The sequence below is a fragment of the Pseudorca crassidens genome, chromosome 14 (genome assembly GCF_039906515.1).
Source record: "Pseudorca crassidens isolate mPseCra1 chromosome 14, mPseCra1.hap1, whole genome shotgun sequence".
In the NCBI taxonomy this organism is placed as follows: domain Eukaryota; kingdom Metazoa; phylum Chordata; class Mammalia; order Artiodactyla; family Delphinidae; genus Pseudorca; species Pseudorca crassidens.
The window spans coordinates 50,858,275-50,881,170 of NC_090309.1; the positions used below are offsets into that span (position 1 = coordinate 50,858,275).

The following is a 22,896-nucleotide window of genomic DNA, read 5'->3' on the forward strand; positions in this document are numbered from 1 at the left end:
GCAGTTAGCTTGGCTCTGTTCTATGACCACAAACAATAAATCCCCACCTCTGTGTAATGATAACAGTGTAACAAAGTAGAAGCATCTGGAGAAATAGTGTAAAGTGTCCATAGTGGGGAGTGTGCCTAGGGAGGCCACATGAGTTACGTTATATTTGTATATGGGGCAACACAGAGAATGACAGAATGGCCAGAGAGAGAATGAGGTAGAGGTGCATAGGCTGAAATGTAATTTCCCACAAAGATTTTGGCATTTATTTTAACTGCTGAAGAGACTCAGGAATAGGTTCTCATCACCACACATTGATACCCTAAACTATTTCTGTACCTCTATCTTTGTCTGCCTCTCTCTGCAAATGAATTCAACACATGTTGGTTAAAATTGTTCCTGAATTACACTGTCAGAATGGAAAAAAATGTCACTGCATTGAACCCTCTTAATGAGCAGGGTGGCTTCAAGAAAGCGGTCAGTAGAAGAAAAATTCCCCACAATTAACTTCATTCATTATTTCTCAGGTGTAGGGAACCAGGGAACCTTCACTATGTCCTTATTGTTCAAATGATTATTTATTGAATGAAAACTGCTAATTCATCCATTCATTCAATGAGTCAGCAAATAATTAGTGAGTGCTAAGTAAAAATGAGACTAAAAAGGTGCTTCGCTTATGATGCTTTCTTCAAGGAATTTATAAAATAATGGGAAGGCAAGATATCCACACAGAGAACTGGGAAGGAAATGCTAATTGTCAGAAAAGAGGTTCAAAATATTACGGGGATTCAAAGATCATACTTGCATATGACTGAGAAAACACATTAACAAGGTGGAATTTGAGTTGAGACCCCGAAATTGCATCAGGCTTTCAAATGGAACATTGGAAGGGGAAAGACACTCATGATGGAAGTAATGTACTGTGAAAAGTGATGGAACAATAACAGTGCAGTATTGGAGAAATGGTGAAAAATACAGTTTGACTAAAGATTAAAATATAGGTAGAGGATTGATGTTAGCCTAATTCTCTCCCTGGCAAAAATTGTTGGGGAGACATTGTTCAAAGTTTAGAAAAAGTTACTGAGGGAGGATATCTCAAAATCTTGACCACCCTGAGCCTCACACTTTATTTAGAAACCAGCGGGATGTATTAAAGAAATCAGAACACAGTATGGGCACGATGGATATGGTATTAATGAGGAGGGTGGATAGAGGCAGGGACACCAGGTAATGGGTTACTGCATAAAAGGTGTACGTGGGGAAAGGAAGATAAGAACTGGAAAAGGAAAGGAAAATGGAGGCACAGACGTCAGAAGTATTGGCCAAGTTGAGTCATCCACATCAAAGTTCTCAGCAATAATTTGAATGTAAGGTATAAGAAATAGAATGGAGTTAAAAAGTGATATTGAAATTAATTTCAGTTTGGGTAATAGGGAGACTAGAAATGTGATTGCTATAAAACAGGGAAGTCTAGAATTAATTTCCCAGTGTGGGGAGGGGGGAAAGATGATGGTTTGTTTTTAGGCTGAACTTAGAAAACCAGGATAGGACTAAAGATAAGGATTTGCAGGTATTTCCTAGAAGTAAGAACAGGTTATTCTAGGATTAAACCCTTTATGCACCAAGGAAGACTAAGGTGTAGAGAATTTAGACAGTATCTAATAAATCAAACTGATGACCACTGAATTTCTAAAATTAACCTGGTTTTTCATAGAGATCTATGGAGGGCACAGGTCTAGCGTTTCAGAGCAAAACATCCACCTGAATTGCCAACTTTGACTTCAATAATGACTACTTGGTGTGCCCTGAACTTAGATGTGGTTTCGGATAGTGTTTGTTGTTCAATCCAAACTGATCATTGTTATGAACGTATTCATTTATCTACTCTTAGGTTCAAATGTGTTAGAGAAATATTGACAATTTCCCATGCTTTTGCTTCTAGTAATGTAACATCACTTATTTAAGCAATCACAGGAAACAGTAACGTTGGCTTTCTACCCAGAAAAAACATGAAGTAAATAAGTTTGTGCTTGTTCTCCAGGGACTAGAGATGAGTTTTTTTCTTCTATCTAACAGGGCACACCTGTTATAAAAAGAGGATTACATTTAATTTGCCTCCCAAAGAAAGCCTGCATTAACTTATATGGTCAAGATCCAACCTGCCGATGTTCATTTGTGGATGTGTGACAAAAGATTAAAATTAAAGATAAAGATACAAATCGAGGCGGAGGCAGATTTTGATTGTTCTCTGATGTAAGGAAGGGCATCTTTCCTGCAGAATAACTCTGAGAAACTAGCCCAGCCTGATTGTACTTTTTCTACCAGCCAATCACAACAAGAATTGAGAGGAATGTTAGCGAAGTCTCCCAATTTGCTGTCCAAAGTCAAATCCTCTGAGCAGAGCCTCCAGAATTGTACTTTCTCCAGTCTGGCCAGTAGGAAAGTCAGACAGTGTGTATTGCGCCAGCTTTTTTTTTTTTTTTTTTTTTCAAATGCCACTTATAAGAGATTGTGGGAGCCTCCTTAAGTTTCCCTAGAGTTTTAGCTATCCAAATCTACAAAGCAGTTGTCCTTTTTATATGTGCTCTTTTTAATTAAAATGAAACTGAGATGTTTAAGAGGCACTAAAAAATACATATGGATAAACAGGAAAGCTGAGTCAAAGAGCTAATTATACCTCGACGCTGGCATTCTGCTGCTGTAGAGCTCAGGGTCCTTGCTCTAACTGCCTCATGCTCCCTGTTTTAAGAGAAGAGAAAACCTCCTACACCACTTCATTTTTCTGCTTTTGGTTGATGGCTCCCAAGCCAGGCCTTCCAGCCCCAGCATCCCTAAGCCCCCAGTTCATATCATCCCTGTAGGACACTCCTACTCAAATTACACATGTTTAATGTTAAATGCAGTTTCATCTCTTCTCTCCAAATTATTACTGTTTATTATTACTGTTAATTATTATTATTACTGTTAATTATTACTGTTTCAAATTCCCTCATCTCCTAGCCTGCATGGCTTTTATTTTTGGACTTCTCATTGCCTTTAAAAAAAAAACAAACAAACAGTAGTCACAAATTCTATCATGTTACTCAAGGCTTTCCTTTGACTTTTTTTATCCAACATTATTTACCATGGCCCCTTTGATAATTCTTCTTTTCCAGCCCATCCCAGCCTTTTGTGCTCTTTTTTGAATGCTGTATTAATTTTGTCTTCTTGGTACATTTGTGCTGTTCCCCATGTTTGGCACCTTCATTTATGTCATTACAAAGTAATGTATCCTATACTTTCTTTTGGTCTAAACTCGTTCATGATACTTCAGCTTACAACTGATGTCCATAAAATCCTTTTATTTCTCTGATTTTATAAGGCGCATTTAGCCTGAACCTTACAACCAGTCCCTCAGGCTTCACAGAATTCTTGTGTCTCAGTCTGTTTATATCAAAATAGAAGATATTTATCAAGCGATTGTTCCATTTATGTTACCAGATTCAGTGCTGCTGGGATTCAAACTGAGTATGTCAAAGAAAGCTCTCGAGCTGCTTATTGTATAGTGCAGGGCACATTTCAAGTACACAAATGCGTCTAAAGTAAGTCAGAGAAAATAAGACTTGTACGTTTGGCATCTTGTTGCTCTAATTATACTAGAAACACGGGGACGACCTGTACTTCTCATTCTTTTGTAGCCAATTATAACTAGGAAGCTTGTGTGCTATTCCCTACTCATTACTGCCCAACTACTGGGAAATGGATACTTGTGATATCATCTCAGATCATTCCACAGATGACATTCTTGAGAGGGGGGCCGTTACACACACACACACACACACACACACACACACACACTCTCCACACTAGGACAAAGATAAGGGTTTCTTGATATTTTTTTTGAAAGCCCACTCCCCAAATGTTTGAGATTATCTGGCTCTGTGCATGTTCTTTGCACCTTCTTCTGCCACAGCTCCATCATTTCCTTGTCAGTTGCATACATGGCCTACTTAAATAATATGAATAAAAAATCAACCACTCATAGCTTGAAGGAAGGGTACCAGCATGGCTTCAAGTCCATAGGAAACTGACTGTTACTGGATGTCCATCCTGGCTCTCGTTCATACACTGGGTCATTAAAAAGCCTAGCTTCCTTGCCATGCACAGGATTTTGCCTGCAAGATCCCATTAGTGCTAATGGGTCATTTTCCTTCCATCACCCCACGGATGAAAAGGAGAAGGTGCATCTTTGATGAAGTGCTAATGTTACACAGGGCTCAGGCCACTTAAAGGTTTCCTTTGTTCTCTTCCTATGGCAGTTCTGTGGGAGACTTAAGACCACTCTCCGCTATATGAAGAGTTTATAAAGACGGTATTAAGTTGTGGTGCTAAGTGCAGCTTCAGTAATGAAAATAAGAATGAGTCCCTTGCTTATAAAGCCAAACTCATCCACCTTGGTACGTCTGAGGCTTATATCCTGCACGGCTTGAATCAATATTTTCTGCTCTTTAACAACACAAGGGAAAGAGTACTACTTTTCCTCAATAAGCTTTAAAAACTGATTTGGGCAAGTAAGTGTGCTGATAGGAAAAAAAGTAGGAAGTAGCAGGAAATGGGGAAAGGAAGTAAGTGCATTTTAGGATTAGCTCTCTCCCTATGTGCTGCCTTACCATTCTTCTCTCTTTTCTGATTCTTATCTACTGTGACTTCAATCCATCCGTTGACTGACAATATTTATTGATTGCCTACTGTGCTTGTAGTCCAGTACTAGGCACTGTGGGAGAATCTAAGACAAAGACACAACCTCTATCCTCCAGGAGGTTACAATCAGAAAGAGGAAGATGGGTTGTCAAATATATAGCATCCCATACATAACTTTGAGTGCTAAGTTCTACATCTGAAAAACCCGAAGCAGGGACGAGAATTCTTAATTCAACTCCCACGGTTCTCTAATACTACAGTCATTAGGCCCAGAGGAAAGCTGACATTTCCTAACAAATTTAGTTCAGCAAATGAATGCAGGGAGCACTTCCTTGCATTGCTATTTGATATGTAATAGCAGAAAGTTCAGCCCACAATCTCAGACGAGCAAGAAAGGCCACTTTCTCTGCTTTCCTTATAACTCACCTTGGTTTCTGTTTTGAGGTCTGATTCTTTGTTAGTGAAACTGTAATCTCAGGCAATTTCAGTTCCCTTATTTCCTTGGGATTATGTCTAGATGATTTGGGGGTGGGGGCTTCCATTGTACCAGTATCTGGGGAGGTAGAGAGATTGCACAGGAGTTGGTCTCAAATATTCTATATTAATTGCTTAGGTGCTCGCTGAATTGCTACCCAGCATCTTCTTTCTTGTGTGCATGACCTCCTCAGGCCAGGTTTTTTCTACTTGCTCCTGTTCTGCTCTGGGAATTGTTCTGTTGCTGCCACACCACAAGGGGATATGAAAAGTTCTGTCAGGCTAAGAAAGCTCCCAGCATGTCTGAATCTACTATGCATCTATTTCTTCTCAAGGATATCACTGCTGCCTCTGGGTTCTCTTGAGGAAATGCACACAGATCAATATTACTTTCCTCAACCTACATGAGGTTTTGGCATCCACCAGGGCTCAGGCCTCAAGTCGGATCACTATGTCCTCTACTGGGCAATGACTATATTCAAACTTCTTCTCCTCCAACTTTCTCTCCTGCCTGCCCACATGAGGGGCAGGAAAGCTTTACTCTTCTCATGTAATTGCCTGTATATTCTGTCTATTTCACTCCTCTAAGAGTCTTGAATTTTAAGGATCAAATACATAAAGATAACTTTATATCTTTGGTCTCTGAGGCAAATAAAACACAATCACTTGAAATTTAAGTGAGAGAAAAGACTAAGGAGAGAAAGGATATATGGAAGGGAAAAATCAAATGTTTCAAAAATAGTATCCTATTTCAGATCAAAAACATGCTTTCCTTTAATATTAAGAATGATGGTTAATAGTCAATAGATGTTTCCTTTTATTTAAAAGGTGAGGGAAGTAGGCATATCCAGTACCTTCAGTACAAACTATGCAGGATCAGTGGCATCCTAGTGTAATACTTAGAGCTTTACTTAGTAGGTCAGGGACCTAAGTTCTCAGTTTTGTTTTTTGTTGTTTTGTTTGTTTCTCCTTTTGCGGTATGCGGGCCTCTCACTGTTGTGGCCTCTCCCGTTGCGGAGCACAGGCTCCGGACGCGCAGGCTCAGCGGCCATGGCTCACGGGCCCAGCCGCTCTGCGGCATGTGGGATCTTCCCGGACCGGGGCACGAACCTGTGTCCCTTGCATTGGCAGGCGGACTCTCAACCACTGCACCACCAGGAAGCCCAGTTCTCAGTTTTTATGGCTAAATGACTTTAAGCAAGCTCAGTTTTCTCATCAGTACAATCAGGAGTGTTCTGTGTGTTGCTTGATTTTTACCCTACTTACCAGGTTAGCCTATTACCGTTTTATGGATGGTGGCAGAAGACACAAGCTTTCTGGGTCAGACACCAAGCACTTTATTACTCATGATTTAACAAACAGTGTGAGCATCAGCATGTGTATCAGTTCTCCTTCCTCCCAAGTCCCATAAAAACAATACAAAGGGGCCCAGAGAACATTAGGAATATAGGAGTTTTGTGTTACAGTGGGAGAAGGTATCAGGTAACATGAAAGTTAAATAAAATGGTTAACGTGAGAGCGAAAATCCAAATGACAATGCAAAGTCAGAGGAGTAAGTAGCTAAATAGAATATGTTACCAGGACTTGTAAACAGGAGTAGGATATTATGGAAATTTGGGGTCACCCTCCTTATGTTCTGCATTGATTGTTTACTAGAGTCAGTTAATTACACCTACTCAGTGCTATACAGATACGATGAATAATCTTTAATAGAAAAGAAACAGAATCAAACTTGGATTGCGGTCTTTTTTTAAGTAGTTGTCCATAAAGTTGGGAAATCTTAAACGTAGAGACATGAAGATGACAAGCAGAGCAAAGTCTCCCACTAGAAACTGTAATAAAATTGGGAAAAATTAATTGATAACTTGACAGTAGATCCCAGAACAGCATAAAGAATTCAGAGTGGTATGCCTTTACCTAAAAGATGAAATACTTGAAAAGGGATGGAATATTCATGTATATATAGTCTACTATGGGAGTGAGTTAGTGAATAAGTTAGGTTCAAGCATACTAGAAAAGGATATTTAAACATTAGACATTTAGAATTCATTGAGCTTCTAGTTAACAGAAAGGCCTAGAACTCTCTAAGCAGAATGTAGATTTGATAATAATAACACGTGCTAACATCTACTACATATTTTCATTCTGATAGATTCTTTCCATTATTTTATCTCATTTAATCTTCACACAACACTATGGAATAGGTTTTATTGCTCCCATTTTAGAAATGAGATTATTAATGATCAGAGAAAGTAAAAAAAAAAAAAAGCTCAAAGCCATAGAGTCGGTAAATAACTTGACTTGGATTTTATTGGGTTGGCCAAAAAATTATTTTGGGTTCTTCCATAACATCTTATGGAAAAACGCGAACGAACTTTTTGGCCAACCCAATAATTCAGGGACCACTTCATGGTACATGTTCCATCCATTTGGCCACACTGTATCGAACTCACTTAAGTTCTCTGTGGGAATAGCTTCTAGAAATTTCTTCCAGTGCTGATGTATTATTGAAACACCTCTATTGTTTTGTACTTTTTTTTTTTTACATCTTTATTGGAGTATAATTGCTTTACAATGGTGTGTTAGTTTCTGCTTTATGACAAACTTAATCAGTTATACATATACATATGTTCCCATATATCTTCCCTCTTGCGTCTCCCTCCCTCCCACCCTCCCTATCCCACCCCTCCAGGCGGTCACAAAGCACCGAGCTGATATCCCTGTGCTATGCGGCTGCTTCCAACTAGCTATCTACCTTACGTTTGGTAGTGTATATATGTCCATGCCTCTCTCTCGCTTTGTCACAGCTCACCCTTCCCCCTCCCCATATCCTCAAGTCCGTTCTCCAGTAGATCTGTGTCTTTATTCCTGTCTTACCCCTAGGTTCTTCATGACATTTTTTTTTCTTAAATTCCATATATATGTGTTAGCATACGGTATTTGTCTTTCTCTTTCTGACTTACTTCACTCTGTATGACAGACTCTAGGTCTATCCACCTCATCACAAATAGCTCAATTTCGTTTCTTTTTATGGCTGAGTAATATTCCATTGCACATCTTCTTTATCCATTCATCAGATGATGGGCACTTAGGTTGTTTCCATCTCCAGGCTATTGTAAATAGAGCTGCAATGAACATTTTGGTACATGACTCTTTTTGCATTATGGTTTTCTCAGGGTATATGCCCAGTAGTGGGATTGCTGGGTCATATGGTAGTTCTATTTGTAGTTTTTTAAGGAACCTCCATACTGTTCTCCATAGTGGCTGAACCAATTCACATTCCCACCAGCAGTGCAAGAGTGTTCCCTTTTCTCCACACCCTCTCCAGCATTTATTGTTTCTAGATTTTTTGATGATGGCCATTCTGACTGGTGTGAGATGATATCTCATTGTAGTTTTGATTTGTATTTCTCTAATAATTAGTAATGTTGAGCATTCTTTCATGTGTTTGTTGGCAGTCTGTATATCTTTTTTAGAGAAATGTCTATTTAGGTCTTCTGCCCATTTTTGGATTGGGTTGTTTGTTTTTTTGTTATTGAGCTGCATGAGCTGCTTGTAAATTTTGGAGATTAATCCTTTGTCAGTTGCTTCATTTGCAAATATTTTCTCCCATTCTGAGGGTTGTCTTTTGGTCTTGTTCATGATTTCCTTTGCTGTGCAAAAGCTTTGAAGTTTCATTCGGTCCCATTTGTTTATTTTTGTTTTTATTTCCATTTCTCTAGGAGGTGGGTCCAAAAGGATCTTGCTGTGATTTATGTCATAGAATGTTCTGCCTATGTTTTCCTCTAAGAGTTTGATAGTTTCTGGCCTTACATTTAGGTCTTTAATCCATTTTGAGCTTATTTTTGGGTATGGTGTTAAGGAGTGATCTAATCTCATACTTTTACATGTACCTGTCCAGTTTTCCCAGCACCGCTTATTGAAGAGGCTGTCCTTTCTCCACTGTACATTCCTGCCTCCTTTATCAAAGATAAGGTGACCATATGTGCATGGGTTTATCTCTGGGCTTTCTATCCTGTTCCATTGATCTATATTTCTGTTTTTGTGCCAGTACCATACTGTCTTGATTACTGTAGCTTTGTAGTATGGTCTGAAGTCAGGGAGCCTGATTCCTCCAGCTCTGTTTTTCGTTCTCAAGATTGCTTTGGCTATTCGGGGTCTTTTGTGTTTCCATGCAAATTGTGAAAGTTTTTGTTCTAGTTCTGTGAAAAATGCCAGTGGTAGTTTGATAGGGATTGCATTGAATCTGTAGATTGCTTTAGGTAGTAGAGTCATTTTCACAATGTTGATTCTTCCAATCCAAGAACATGGTATATCTCTCCATCTATTTGTATCATCTTTAATTTCTTTCATCAGTGTCTTATAATTTTCTGCACACAGGTCTTTTGTCTCCTTAGGTAGGTTTATTCCTAGATATTTTATTCTTTTTGTTGCAATGGTAAATGGGAGTGTTTTCTTGATTTCACTTTCAGATTTTTCATCATTAGTGTAGAGGAATGCCAGAGATTTCTGTGCATTAATTTTGTATCCTGCTACTTTACCACATTCATTGATTAGCTCTAGTAGTTTTCTGGTAGCATCTTTAGGATTCTCTATGTATAGTATCATGTCATCTGCAAACAACGACAGCTTTACTTCTTCTTTTCCGAATTGGATTCCTTTTATTTCCTTTTCTTCTCTGATTGCTGTGGCTAAAACTTCCAAAACTATGTTGAATAAGAGTGGTGAGAGTGGGCAACCTTGTCTTGTTCCTCATCTTAGTGGAAATGCTTTCAGTTTTTCACCATTGAGGATGAAGTTGGCTGTGGGTTTGTCATATATGGCCTTTATTATGTTGAGGAAAGTTCCCTCTATTCCTACTTTCTGCAGGGTTTTTTTCATAAATGGGTGTTGAATTTTGTCGAAAGTTTTCTCTGCATCTATTGAGATGATCATATGGTTTTTCTCCTTCAATGTGTTAATATGGTTTATCACATTGATAGATTTGTGTATATTGAAGAATCCTTGCATTCCTGGAATAAACCCCACTTGATCATGGTGTATGATCCTTTTAATGTGCTGTTGCATTTTGTTTGCTAGTATTTTGTTGAGGATTTTTGCATCTATGTTTATCAGTGATATTGGCCTGTAGTTTTCTTTCTTTGTGACATCCTTGTCTGGTTTTGGTATCAGGGTGATGGTGGCCTCGTAGAATGAGTTTGGGAGTGTTCCTCCCTCTGCTATATTTTGGAAGAGTTTGAGAAGGATAGGTGTTAGCTCTTCTCTAAATGTTTCATAGAATTTGCCTGTGAAGCCATCTGGTCCTGGGCTTTTGTTTGTTGGAAGATTTTTCATCACAGTTTCAATTTCAGTTCTTGTGATTGGTCTGTTCATATTTTCTATTTCTTCCTGATTCAGTCTTGGCAGGTTGTGCATTTCTAATAATTTGTCCATTTCTTCCAGGTTGTTCATTTTGTTGGCATAGAGTTGCTTGTAGTAATCTCTCATGATCTTTTGTATTTCTGCAGTGTCAGTTGTTACTTCTCCTTTTTCATTTCTAATTCTATTGATTTGAGTCTTCTCCCTTTTTTTCTTGATGAGTCTGACTAATGGTTTATCAATTTTGTTTATCTTCTCAAAAAACCAGCTTTTAGTTTTGTTGATCTTTGCTATTGTTTCCTTCTTTTCTTTTTCATTTATTTCTGATCTGATTTTTATGATTTCTTTCCTTCTGCTAACTTTGGGGTTTTTTTGTTGTTCTTTCTCTAATTGCTTTAGGTGCAAGGTTAGGTTGTTTATTCGAGATGTTTCTTGTTTCTTAAGGTAGGATTGTATTGCTATAAACTTCCCTCTTAGAACTGCTTTTGCTGCATCCCATAGATTTTGGGTCGTCGTGTCTCCATTGTCATTTGTTTCTAGGTATTTTTTTATTTTCTCTTTGATTTCTTCAGTGATCACTTCGTTATAAGTAGTGTATTGTTTAGCCTCCATGTGTTTGTATTTTTTACAGATCTTTTCCTGTAATTGATATCTAGTCTCATAGTGTTTTGGTCGGAAAAGATACTTGATACAATTTCAATTTTCTTAAATTTACGAAGGCTTGATATGTGACCCAAGGTATGATCTATCCTAGAGAATGTTCCATGAGCACTTGAGAAAAATGTGTATTCTGTTGTTTTTGGATGGAATGTCCCATAAATATCAATGAAGTCCATCTTGTTTAATGTATCATTTAAAGCTTGTGTTTCCTTATTTATTGTCATTTTGGATGATCTGTCCATTGGTGAAAGTGGGATGTTAAAGTCCCCTACTATGATTGTGTTACTGTCGATTTCCCCTTTTATGGCTGTTAGCATTTGCCTTTTGTATTGAGGTGCCCCTATGTTGGGTACATAAATATTTACAATTGTTATATCTTCTTGGATCAATCCCTTGATCATTATGTAGTGTCCTTCTTTGTCTCTTCTAATAGTCTTTATTTTAAGGTCTATTTTGTCTGATATGAGAATTGCTACTCCAGCTTTCTTTTGGTTTCCATTTGCATGAAATAACTGTTTCCATCTCCTCACTTTCAGTCTGTATGTGTCTCTAGGTCTGAAGTGAGTCTCTTGTAGACAGCAAATATATGGGTCTTGTTTTTGTATCCATTCAGCCAATGTGTGTCTTTTGGTGGGAGCATTTAGTCCATTTACATTAAAGTTAATTATTGATATGTATGTTCCTATTCCCATTTTCTAAATTGTTTTGGGTTCTTTATTGTAGGTCTTTTCCTTCCCTTGTGTTTCTTGCCTAGAGAAGTTCCTTTAGCAGTTGTTGTAAAGCTGGTTTGGTGGTGCTGAACTCTCTCAGCTTTTGCTTGTCTAAAGGTTTTAATTTCTCCATCAAATGTGAATGAGATCCTTGCTGGGTAGAGTAATTTTGGTTGCAGGTTTTTCTCCTTCATCACTTTAAATATGTCCTGCCAGTCCCTTCTGGCTTGCAGAGTTTCTGCTGAAAGATCCGCTGTTAACCTTATGGGGATTCCCTTGTGTGTTATTTGTTGTTTTCCCCTTGCTGCTTTTAATATGTTTTCTTTGTATTTAATTTTTGACATTTGATTAATATGTGTCTTGGCGTATTTCTCCTTGGATTTATCCTGTATGGGAATCTCTGTGCTTCCTGGACTTGATTAACTATTTCCTTTCCCATATTAGGGAAGTTTTCAACTATAATCCCTTCAAATATTTTCTCAGTCCTTTTCTTTTTCTCTTCTTCTTCTGGAACCCCTATAATTCAAATGTTGGTGCATTTGATGTTGTCCCAGAGGTCTCTGAGACTGTCCTCAGTTCTTTTCATTCTTTTTTCTTTATTGTGCTCTGCAGTAGTTATTTCCACTATTTTATCTTCCAGGTCACTTATCCGTTCTTCTGCCACAGTTATTCTGCTATTGATCCCATAGAGTATTTTTAATTTCATTTATTGTGTTGTTCATCATTGTTTGTTTCATCTTTAGTTCTTCTAGGTCCTTGTTAAATGTTTCTTGCATTTTGTGTATTATATTTCCAAGATTTTGGATCATTTTTACTATCATTAGTCTGAATTTTTTTTCAGGTAGACTGCCTATTTCCTCTTCATTTGTTAGGTCTGGTGGGTTTTTATCTTGCTCCTTCATCTGCTGTGTGTTTTTCTGTCTTCTCATTTTGCTTATCTTACTGTGTTTGGGGTCTCCTTTTTGCAGGCTGCAGGTTCGTAGTTCTCATTGTTTTTGGTGTCTCTCCCCAGTGGCTAAGGTTGGTTCAGTGGGTTGTGTAGGCTTCCTGGTAGAGGGGACTAGTGCCTGTGTTCTGGTGGATGAGGCTGGATCTTGTCTTTCTGGTGGGCAGGTCCACATCTGGTGGTGTGTTTTGGGGTGTCTGTGGACTTATTATGATTTTAGGCAGCCTCTCTGCTAATGGGTGGGGTTGTGTTCCTTCTTGCTAGTTGTTTGGCATAGGATGTCCAGCACTGTAGCTTGCTGGTCGTTGAGTGAAGCTGGGTGCTGGTGTTGAGATGGAGATCTCTGGGAGATTTTCGCCATTTGATATTATGTGGAGCTGGGAGGTCTCTTGTGGACAAGTGTCCTGAAGTTGGCTTTCCCTCCTCAGAGGCACAGCACTGACTCCTGGCTGCAGCACCAAGAGCCATTCATCCACACGGCTCAGAATAAAAGGGAGGAAAAGTAGAAAGAAAGAATTAGTAGAAGTAGAAAGAAAGAAAGAAAGAAAGGAGGGAGGGAGGGAGGAAGGAAGGAGGGAGGGAAGGAAGGAAAAAAGAAAGGAGATAACGTAAAATAAAATAAAGATAAAATATAATAAAGTTATTAGAATAAAAAAATAATTATTAAGAGAAAAAAAGAAAAAAATTAAAATAACAAAAAAATGGACGGATAGAACCCTAGGACAAATGGTGGAAGCAAAGCTATACAGACAAAATCTCACACAGAAGCATACACATACACACTCACAAAAACAGGAAAAGGGGAAAAAATCATAAATCTTGCTCCCAAAGTCCACCTCCTCAATTTGGGATGATTCGTTGTCTATTCATGTATTCCACAGATGCAGGGTCCATCAAGTTGATTGTGGAGCTTTAATCCGCTACTTCTGAGGCTCCTGGGAGAGATTTCCCTTTCTCTTCTTTATTCTCACAGCTCCCAGGGGCTCAGCTTTGGATTTGGCCCCGCCTCTGTGTGTAGGTCGCCGGAGGGCGTCTGTTCTTAGCTCAGACAGGACGGGGTTAAAGGAGCCGCTGACTCGGGGGCTCTGGCTCACTCAGGCCGGGGGGGGGGGGGCACGGAGTGCGGGGCGGGCCTGCGGCGGCAGAGGCCGTCGTGACGTTGCACCAGCCTCAGGCGCGCCGTGCGTTCTCCTGGGAAAGTTGTCCCTGGATCCCGCGACCCTGGCAGTGGCGGGCCGCACAGGCTCCCGGAAGGGGGGTGTGGATAGTGCCCTGTGCTCGCACACAGGCTTCTTGGTGGCGGCAGCAGCGGCCTTAGCGTCTCATGCCCGTCTCTGGGGTCCGCGCTTTTAGCCGCGGCTCACGCCCGTCTCTGGAGCTCCTTTAAGCAGCGCTCTTAATCCCCTCTCCTCGCGCACCAGGAAACAAAGAGGGAAGAAAAAGTCTCTTGCCTCTTCGGCAGCTCCAGACTTTTCCCTGGACTCCCTCCCGGCTAGGCGTGGCGCACTAACCCCCTTCAGGCTGTGTTCACGCCGCCAACCCCAGTCCTCTTCCGGCGCTGCGACCGAAGCCCGAGCCTCAGCTCCCAGTCCCGCCCGCCCTGGCTGGTGAGCAGACAAGCCTCTCGGGCTGGTGAGTGCCGGTCGGCACCGAACTTCCGTGCGGGAATGTCTGCGCTTTGCCCTCCGCACCCCTGTTGCTGCGCTCTCCTCCGTGGCTTCGAAGCTTCCCCCTCCGCCACCCGCAGTCTCCGCCCGGGAAGGGGCTTCTAGTGTGTGGAAAGCTTTCCTCCTTCACAGCTCCCTCCCGCTGGTGCAGGTCCTGTCCCTGTTCTTTTGTCTCTGTTTTTTCTTTTGCCCTACCCAGGTACGTGGGGGGTTTCTTGCCTTTTGGGAGGCCTGAGGTCTTCTGCCAGCGTTTAGTAGGTTTTCTGTAGGAGTTGTTACACCTGTAGATGTATTTCTGGTGTATATTTAGGGAGGAAGGTGATCTCCGCGTCTTACTCTTCCGCCATCTTCCCCTGTTTTGTACTTTTAAGAAAATATATAGTCATAAATTTACTTTTTAAAATTAATTTAATGAAAAATAAACCTATTTTTTGTGTGTTCTACTGTTGTTTAAAGTCAATGTTAAGTTACTTTTGTGACCAAAATTTTTGTCTTCCCACAGGTGACTTGTATATAGGAGGAGTGGCCAAGGAAACATATAAATCCTTGCCGAAACTCGTACATGCCAAGGAGGGCTTTCAAGGCTGCCTGGCATCAGTTGATCTAAATGGACGGCTTCCAGACCTCATCTCAGATGCTCTTTTCTGCAATGGACAGATTGAGAGAGGCTGTGAAGGTACTAGATCTTTGTTATCACACTCAAAATAATTCTAATTCCACCCATAAATGAGAACAGCAAAATTCTCTGGCAGGCAAAATTTTCACTTCTGACAATTGACCAAACCCCCAGTTACGGCTTAAAAGTCCTTATTCATGTTTTAAACTTTTCATCCCATAAATCTTAAATTTTCTGGACTGTTTGCAAACCTAGACTAATGCCTGATATAAGATGGAAGCTATGCATCTTGTTATATTCTGCTTCTTTGCATTCTTTAGTTCACCTAATTAGTGTGCTAATCACTTCTGCAGTGCTTTCGTTATAGCATTAAATAGATATTCCACTTGGACTAGAAAAACATATTTACTCCAGCAAATGTTAATCAATTTGAGCCTGCTTTTTGACATCTCCATTCAATAGGATACAACAAGAGAATAACATTCAGATACCCATTCTCAGATCACGGTTTGGTTTGTTTCTACCTGGCAGCAAGAGTGTCTCCCATATATTATCAGTTTGTTTTAGCAAAAATTGGTTTCTTCTGTTACCCAAAGCTAATATTCCATACTTCAGAACTGTGCTCAAGTATCTTTCTGTACTTTTGTGTTCTCTATCAGACTAAGGTCTGTAGGAGTACTTTTTGATTGCTACTTTCATTTTAGATAATTTTCACTTCAACACCTCAGGTTATTTGAGCCAATTCTTCCTCCATAAATGCAATTTAATCACATTATCCTGAATTTTGTAGCTGTGAATGTGTTGCTGCTTCTCTTTTAATGTTGAATACAGTTTGGGCCATTTTGAAAATTTTAGATTCATAAGGAAATTTCATATGGGGGAAGCGAAGAAAGATGTGAATTCCTGTCTCCCAGGAGATTATGAATCATGTCTTCTCAGCCAAAATAATGCTATTAGATTTAGCAATTACCTAAGTACATATAAATTTTTTATTTGGAAATACATTTTTTTCTCTCTGTAACATATGTTTCCCTGAAAAGTCAGGTGAAATTCAAATTGTGTTTTAATCACGCCAGAGGATAAGATTATTTAATGGAAATCTTTGTTGAGTTCATTTTTACTGTTTTGCTGTATTTATTTACTTTGTTTCAAATTTTGGTATAAATGTCCTTTTGTGAAACAAAGGGAAACTATGTGTTTTCTCCTTTTACCAATTTAGCAAAGGAAACAAAATTGTCAAGTGAATAAATTCTCTCTAGTGGATGGAGACAAAAATGTGGGACATAACTTTGATTCTTGGAGGTGATCTAATAAGTGAGAATATATGGGTTTTTTTTTTTTTTTTTAAAGGTACTACAAAATCTTCTGAAAACATTTTTCAAACATAGGCCTTTTGGGCTTCCCTGGTGGCACAGTGGTTGAGAGTCCTCCTACCAATGCAGGGTACGCGGGTTCGTGCCCTGGACCGGGAGGATCCCACATGCCGCGGAGCGGCTGGGCCCGTGAGCCATGGCCGCTGAGCCTGCGCGTCTGGAGCCTGTGCTCTGCAGCGGGAGAGGCCACAACAGTGAGAGGCCCGCGTATCGCAAAAAAAAAAGAAAAAAAAATAGGTCTTTCTACAAGTTGCTCGGTAAATTCTCACCTACAAGAAATGGTGGGAGCAGACAGACACATTCACAGCTAAACACTCACAAGATAGAAAACCAAACCCACACACATGACCTCCCACCACTGGCACATAATGTGAGTGGGTGAGTGGAAGGGAAAACTAATAAGAAATGTACTGAGAAAGTGTATTTACAGAAATAAAATTTGGTGTTATTTTCCATCATAACCTAATAAGCAATTTGGTTGAGGTGATTGTACATCTTCTTGGGTAATTTTAAACTATGGTTTGAACATCTGAAATCATTCAGTAGATTATGACATCGGCTCCTTCCTTACCTTATCTAATTTGCTTTAATATCTGAGCTTTAATAATTCTCACCCTCTTTTCTTCCCTTTTCCTTTATTTTTAGAATGTTGCCATGCTCCTGCCTTTCTGCCTTGACACTTCCCTGATTTTTTTCATTCCAACGTTAAGGTTAACAATTTTTAATGTGTGATTATTTCTGTCCTCTGTGGTTCCTAGGAATAATCTCAGATGTACCTGTCAGAGGTGTAATTGATAAGATACACGTATTTTTAGGATTGGTGGTAAACTTCTAGATACTCAATACATTATTTCTCTAAAGATTGTTCTCATGGGATTTTGAGCTCAAACCACATTGGAATCACTTAACTTCCATATTAATAGAAATAGTTTAAATTTGACATCACTAAATGATATCTTGTCAAGATTTTCCACCATTTCTACCCAAGACCCACGAATCTCTAAAGTTCTTTCATGTAAAAAGTCATTGGCCTTTTCTCAATAATCACTTGCTGCCTTTCATTTCTAACTTATTTCAGTGAGTAATAGCTGATTTTACTTACACACCACGTTAGCTAGCAGAGGGAACTTACCTTGTCCTTTTCCCTTTACATTAATGTTTCTCAACTTGAGCAAGTATTGGAATCACCTGGAGAATTGTTAAAACCCATGTTACTCGACACCAACCCAAGGTTTCTGATTCAGTAGGTCTAGGATGGGGCTCTAGAATTTACATTTCTAGCAAGTTCCTAAATGATGCTGCTGCTTTTGGTCTGACACCAGACGTTGAAAATTACTACCTGGAAAGGCATTGACCTGCTTACTTAAGAGAAAATAGAGACTGGCAATCCACCAATAATCAGGCTCAGTTAAGCTCAATACTGAGTCAAGATAACTTCCATACATGAAGTCAGTGAAACAATTTTTAATTTAGGCACTTGCATAGACTCATAACATTCAACACTGGAATTGCACTATAAGCTACAGAAATACTTCACTATTAAAGCTACCATCGATTAAGCACTGGTAGCAGTAAGTTTACATATGCAATTTCATTTCCCAAAGCTCTATAAATTAGGTATTACTGTGTTTTTTTTTTAAGAAGAGTAAATTGAGCCTTAGAGGTGTGAGTTGACCTTCCTAAGGTCACACAGCACGTAAGTGGATGATGGAAGCTTTGAACCCAATTTTGCCTTACTTGAAATCCCAGGCATCTAAGCACTTTCCTCTATTGTTTCTTTGGTTTCCAGACATTGTAGTTTTACCTTCACTTTCCTTTCCTTTTCAAACATCCTTATTATTATTATTATTATTTTTTGTGGTACGCGGGCCTCTCACTGCGGTGGCCTCTCCCGTTGCGGAGCACAGGCTCCGGATGCTCAGGCTCAGCGGCCATGGCTCACGGGCCCAGCCGCTCCACGGCATGTGGGATCCTCCCGAACCGGGGCACGAACCCGTGTCCCCTGCATCGGCAGGCGGACTCTCAACCACTGCGCCACCAGGGAAGCCCCCATATCCTTATTTTTAACCACTTAATACAAATATCCTTGTGGCTTGCTCCCAATTTTATTCAGTGATAAAATAAAAAGGACATTATATAACTAAAAAGGAAAAATAAATTCAGGGTTTGGTCTTGTGCAAATGACTGTCAATGTTTAAATATTTTTCAAGAAGGTGAGTACTTTAAAAAATGGGACTTGTCAGGCATAGGCATGCATTCACTTGTAATACCTGAATATATAAAGAGTGTTGTGATAATGGAAAACGTAATAAAGCATGTCTTTATGCTCACATAAGGCCTGGCAGCTACTCTGAGTGGCTGCTCTACAATATGGGCAGGCAGGTTAGTTTTTAGAATTGCAATTTTACCATTTTTAGAGTTAAGCATTATTTTGCAATTGTATTTCTGATAATTTTTGCGAAAAGAAAAACAAAAACATGGCTCTTCATCAGTTCTTGCTCCTGCTCTTTCCTTCTGCTGGGCAAGTCAGGGGAATAGTATCCTTTGATAACACAGCCCCTGACCCAGGCTGGGCTTGTACCAGAGGAAGGACTGTGCTAAGGAATATTGCTTTGAGTTTTTTTTTTTTAAACAAATATTAATTATTTTTAGTCTTTAATGCCATGGAATAAAGATCATTGGACCATTTACCTCTCACAGATTGGAAGAAAAACAAAAACTGAGCAATTTAGTGTGTCTTAGTTCTTTGATGCAATAGGTGAGAAAAACTATTACATCCATTCAGGTCTCCCAGGCCTGGGAGATTTTTATTATTATTAAAAATGACTATTATTTTTGTTATTATTACTACACTGATTATTATTATTACTATTATTATTATTATATAATTAGTAGTTACAGTATTATGATTTCTGAATGTATAAAAATTCATATTGAATGTTTAGGCTACATTCAATAACTTCTTATGAAGAATACCGTGACTAAGAAATTTATAATAAAATTATGGTTGTAAGGAGGATGTTTAAAATTGATGTTTATAGGAACATCAATTTGTACAAAATCTAATCACAGATAATTCTCATGTATTCACTAGAGCAGTTACCTCAAAGGCTCTCAGTGTTAATAGCATCTAATTAGTCTGGTGTCTATTTTTGTATTTTCATAAAACCTAAGATTGTGTTTACTAGAAAATATCTTCAGTTTATACTCTAAAGGTATTGAGGTAGATGGTGTTCCCTTCCCACCTAAGATAACCCTTATTAATGAGGTTCTACTGTAATAAATATTCACAGAGCAGTATTTAAGAGTTGAAGACAGTTATAGAGGAAGAGAAAATATAGATGTAACTCTGAGATCTGTAAGAAATCTATACCCAGTCTGGTAAAAGCAAAGATAAATACTCCACGTTGCAATCTTGTAAAGGAATTTTCTTTATGGGGAATTACACTGCAATTTGTTTCTTCCATCCTTTACTTTTTCTTTCATCTACCAAATGGTGTATACATTTTGATAATTTGGTGTCACTGTAAGGTCCAACTGTTGACAGAGAATGGCTGGCATTACAGTTTTAAGCCTTAACTACAATAGCAAGATAAAAGACCTAGAGGGAAAAAAATAGAAAGGGATAATTGGTCTTCTAATGACCATCGTCTACACTGTATCTGCACGTGACAAATCTTCAGCTAAGCAGTGCAGTCACTTTGTGTCATTGGCTCAGTTAACCGTAATATAAATACATACATAGTGAAATTCTAATCAATTATCGCTTTCTTGGTTTTGGCTTCTCTTAAGATTTATGGCTGTTAATTATTAATTTGTTTGCTCTACATAGCATTTCTCTCCCCCTTTAAAGCAGCATGCTTTTTTGAATCTGAATGTTCTTCTATGTTTGCCCCATTTCAGTATTGCTTACTAACATTTAATATATTTTGCTTTTTTTTTTTTAATTTTGCTGACAAAGTTGCATTGATGAAAGCTGACTTGCAAGGTAGATAGCCCTGTGTGTATAAAACAAGACTGAAACCCCGTAATACACAGTGGAAACCTCAAAATAACATTTTTACATTTTTGCAGTAACTGTTATTTGAAGTTTTCATTTTTCCCCTTCTTGAATGTTGTGCAAGAAACCTCATTTTGTAGCATAGTTTGCATAAAGGCTTTCAGTCTTGAATGTTTGTATAGTGATTACCTTTAGTGCTTTGATCATCCTTTTTTTAGTTCTTTGTTTTTCAGTGTTCTAGTTATGATTCTTTAGAAATAGACTAGCATCCTTTTTACTTGTATGTTACATGGGGGCATGTCATTGATACAGAGTTTTTAGTTTTATGTTTAATTGCATGAAATTGTTAAAGCATGTGGATTGATACTTGCCAACATACCTATCCAAAACACCCAGCAATCATAACTTTATTCATAGTTTGTGCAGGAAAACTTCTAGAAACTTCTAGGACATTTTTGTATAACTCTCTTCAGTGGTTCCTTTTTTTTTTTTTTTTTTTTTTTTTGCTAATCTGTATCTCAGTTTCATGAAGTTATAATCTCCATCTCTCATGGTGTCTCTACCCATTGGTCAGAAGTTAAGGAGATCCATGCATTTTTCTAAAATCCAAACAGTGAGAGAGAATTATTGATGAAGGAATGAGATCACCTGCTACCATGATCATACGAGAAGCTATGTGCTTGCTTTTACTATTTGCTGGTCTAGTTTACTATTATAAGGTGTTTTGTCCTGTATTTGAAACTTGAGAAACCTTTATATTACAGCTTCTCTGTTCCTAATTCAGGTGTGTGAACTAGAACTTTCCAAACTAGTTTGGTCATGTACTTTGAGGTGTTGGCAACTACTAAATGTGACCTAGCTCATGTGTGAAACACTTTTAGATTTTTTTAAAGAACCCAAGTTGCTTTTGGATTGTTTTCAGGGCCCAGCACAACCTGCCAGGAGGACTCATGTTCCAACCAAGGCGTGTGCTTGCAGCAGTGGGACGGCTTCAGCTGTGACTGTAGCATGACCTCCTTCAGCGGGCCACTCTGCAATGACCGTAAGTTCCCCTCTGAGTGTAGACTGATGCTCATCGTTGCTTCCAGTTACTGTTTGATATCCCGGGTCTAAAGCTGGGAGTCTTTGTATTATCCATGAATAAGTTAAACTGTCATAACAAGGAGGGGCATTTGGTTCCACAGAAAGGTCATGTTTGAAATACTAAAGTATCAGTCAAGGATGCCATTAGCCAAAATCTGTGATGATGGTGATTCTTTGGTCTTCAACTCTTTGTTGGAATTTTTTAAATTGCTAATGGTCACCTTGTCGAAAATATTTTTTTCATTTCCTGTATGTGGCACCCCTCCCCTAGTTTTTGAAAGAGGCTTCATGTTGCTTTTTATTAAGTAATATTTCATTTCATAAGATTATATCTTGAGGGTTGGAATTTTAGTGAATTGACAGGTTCATTATGTTTCTCTCTCTACATCTTTTCAAGCCCATACTGCCTTTTACATTAAAAAACAGTATGTTTAAACTTTGTCCTTCAACTGCTCTCCCTTATGTTTGTGTTTTTTCCCCTTTAGTCTCACAATATAAGCATGACAGGGGACATCCCTGGCAATGCAGTGGTAAAGACTTCACCTTCCAGTGCTGGGGGTGTGGGTCAGGGAGCTAAGATCCCACATGCCTTGTGGCCAAAAAACAGAAAAACATAAAACAGAAGCAATATTGAACAAATTCAATAAAGACTTTAAAAATGGTCCACATCGAAAAAAATTAAAAAATTACATTAAAAAAATAAGCATGACAAAGAAACACGGCATTCACATTATATTATGGAATATTTGTGAGTGCCTAATTTATGTGATAGCAGTGTGGATTTTGAGACCATATTAACTGGTATGTGGGATGAAGTTCTGTTTCTTAACTCTTAAATAGATACTGCTTTACAGCACTTCATCAAAATGATAATACAAGGGTTTCCTACAAAACTTTGCATTCCACTCTCTTGAGAAAATATATCTGACAGAGCCTTCTGGTTGTAAAATATAGTCCATGCTTATGTTGTAAATGCTACAACATTGAAGAAAAAGCTCTCGGATGGTGGGATAGCAGATGAGATGATTGAAGGTTTGGGCTTCCAAGCAAAGGCTGAGCTTGAGTATGGATTTAAAGAAAGACTAGAGCTTGTTCATTTTGACCTTTATCTATTTGAGACTCTGTTCATGTCAGTAGATATGTGTATCATAAGGTTGAAGATGGGGTCAAACCAGAACGTGTTATTGAACTGAGTTGTTGCAGCCTAGCAATATAGTACAATTTCCTAGCTATCTTCAGGTTTCCTCTCCAAAATATTGAATATAGGAAGAACAAGCAACTAATACAAAGTAAATAGTACTTGGAAGAGACATGTAAAGATCATACCACCACAGAAGGAGA

General features: G+C 38.8%; 1 protein-coding gene across 21 annotated transcripts in view; it reads left to right on the forward strand.

Moving 5' to 3' along the window:
- The window catches only part of NRXN1 (neurexin 1), a 1,121,405-nt gene that overhangs the window by 566,830 nt on the left and 531,679 nt on the right, over positions 1 to 22,896 (forward strand). For 12 of the 21 annotated variants that reach the window (XM_067703008.1, XM_067703017.1, XM_067703002.1 and 9 more), the window contains 2 exons: positions 14,986 to 15,159; positions 21,395 to 21,514. In XM_067703008.1, the coding sequence (XP_067559109.1) occupies positions 14,986 to 15,159; positions 21,395 to 21,514 (294 nt within the window). Of the gene's footprint in view, positions 1 to 14,985; positions 15,160 to 20,433; positions 20,461 to 21,394; positions 21,515 to 22,896 lie in introns of all 21 variants that reach the window. The other 9 variants (XM_067702999.1, XM_067703012.1, XM_067702998.1 and 6 more) reach the window with 1 other exon arrangement.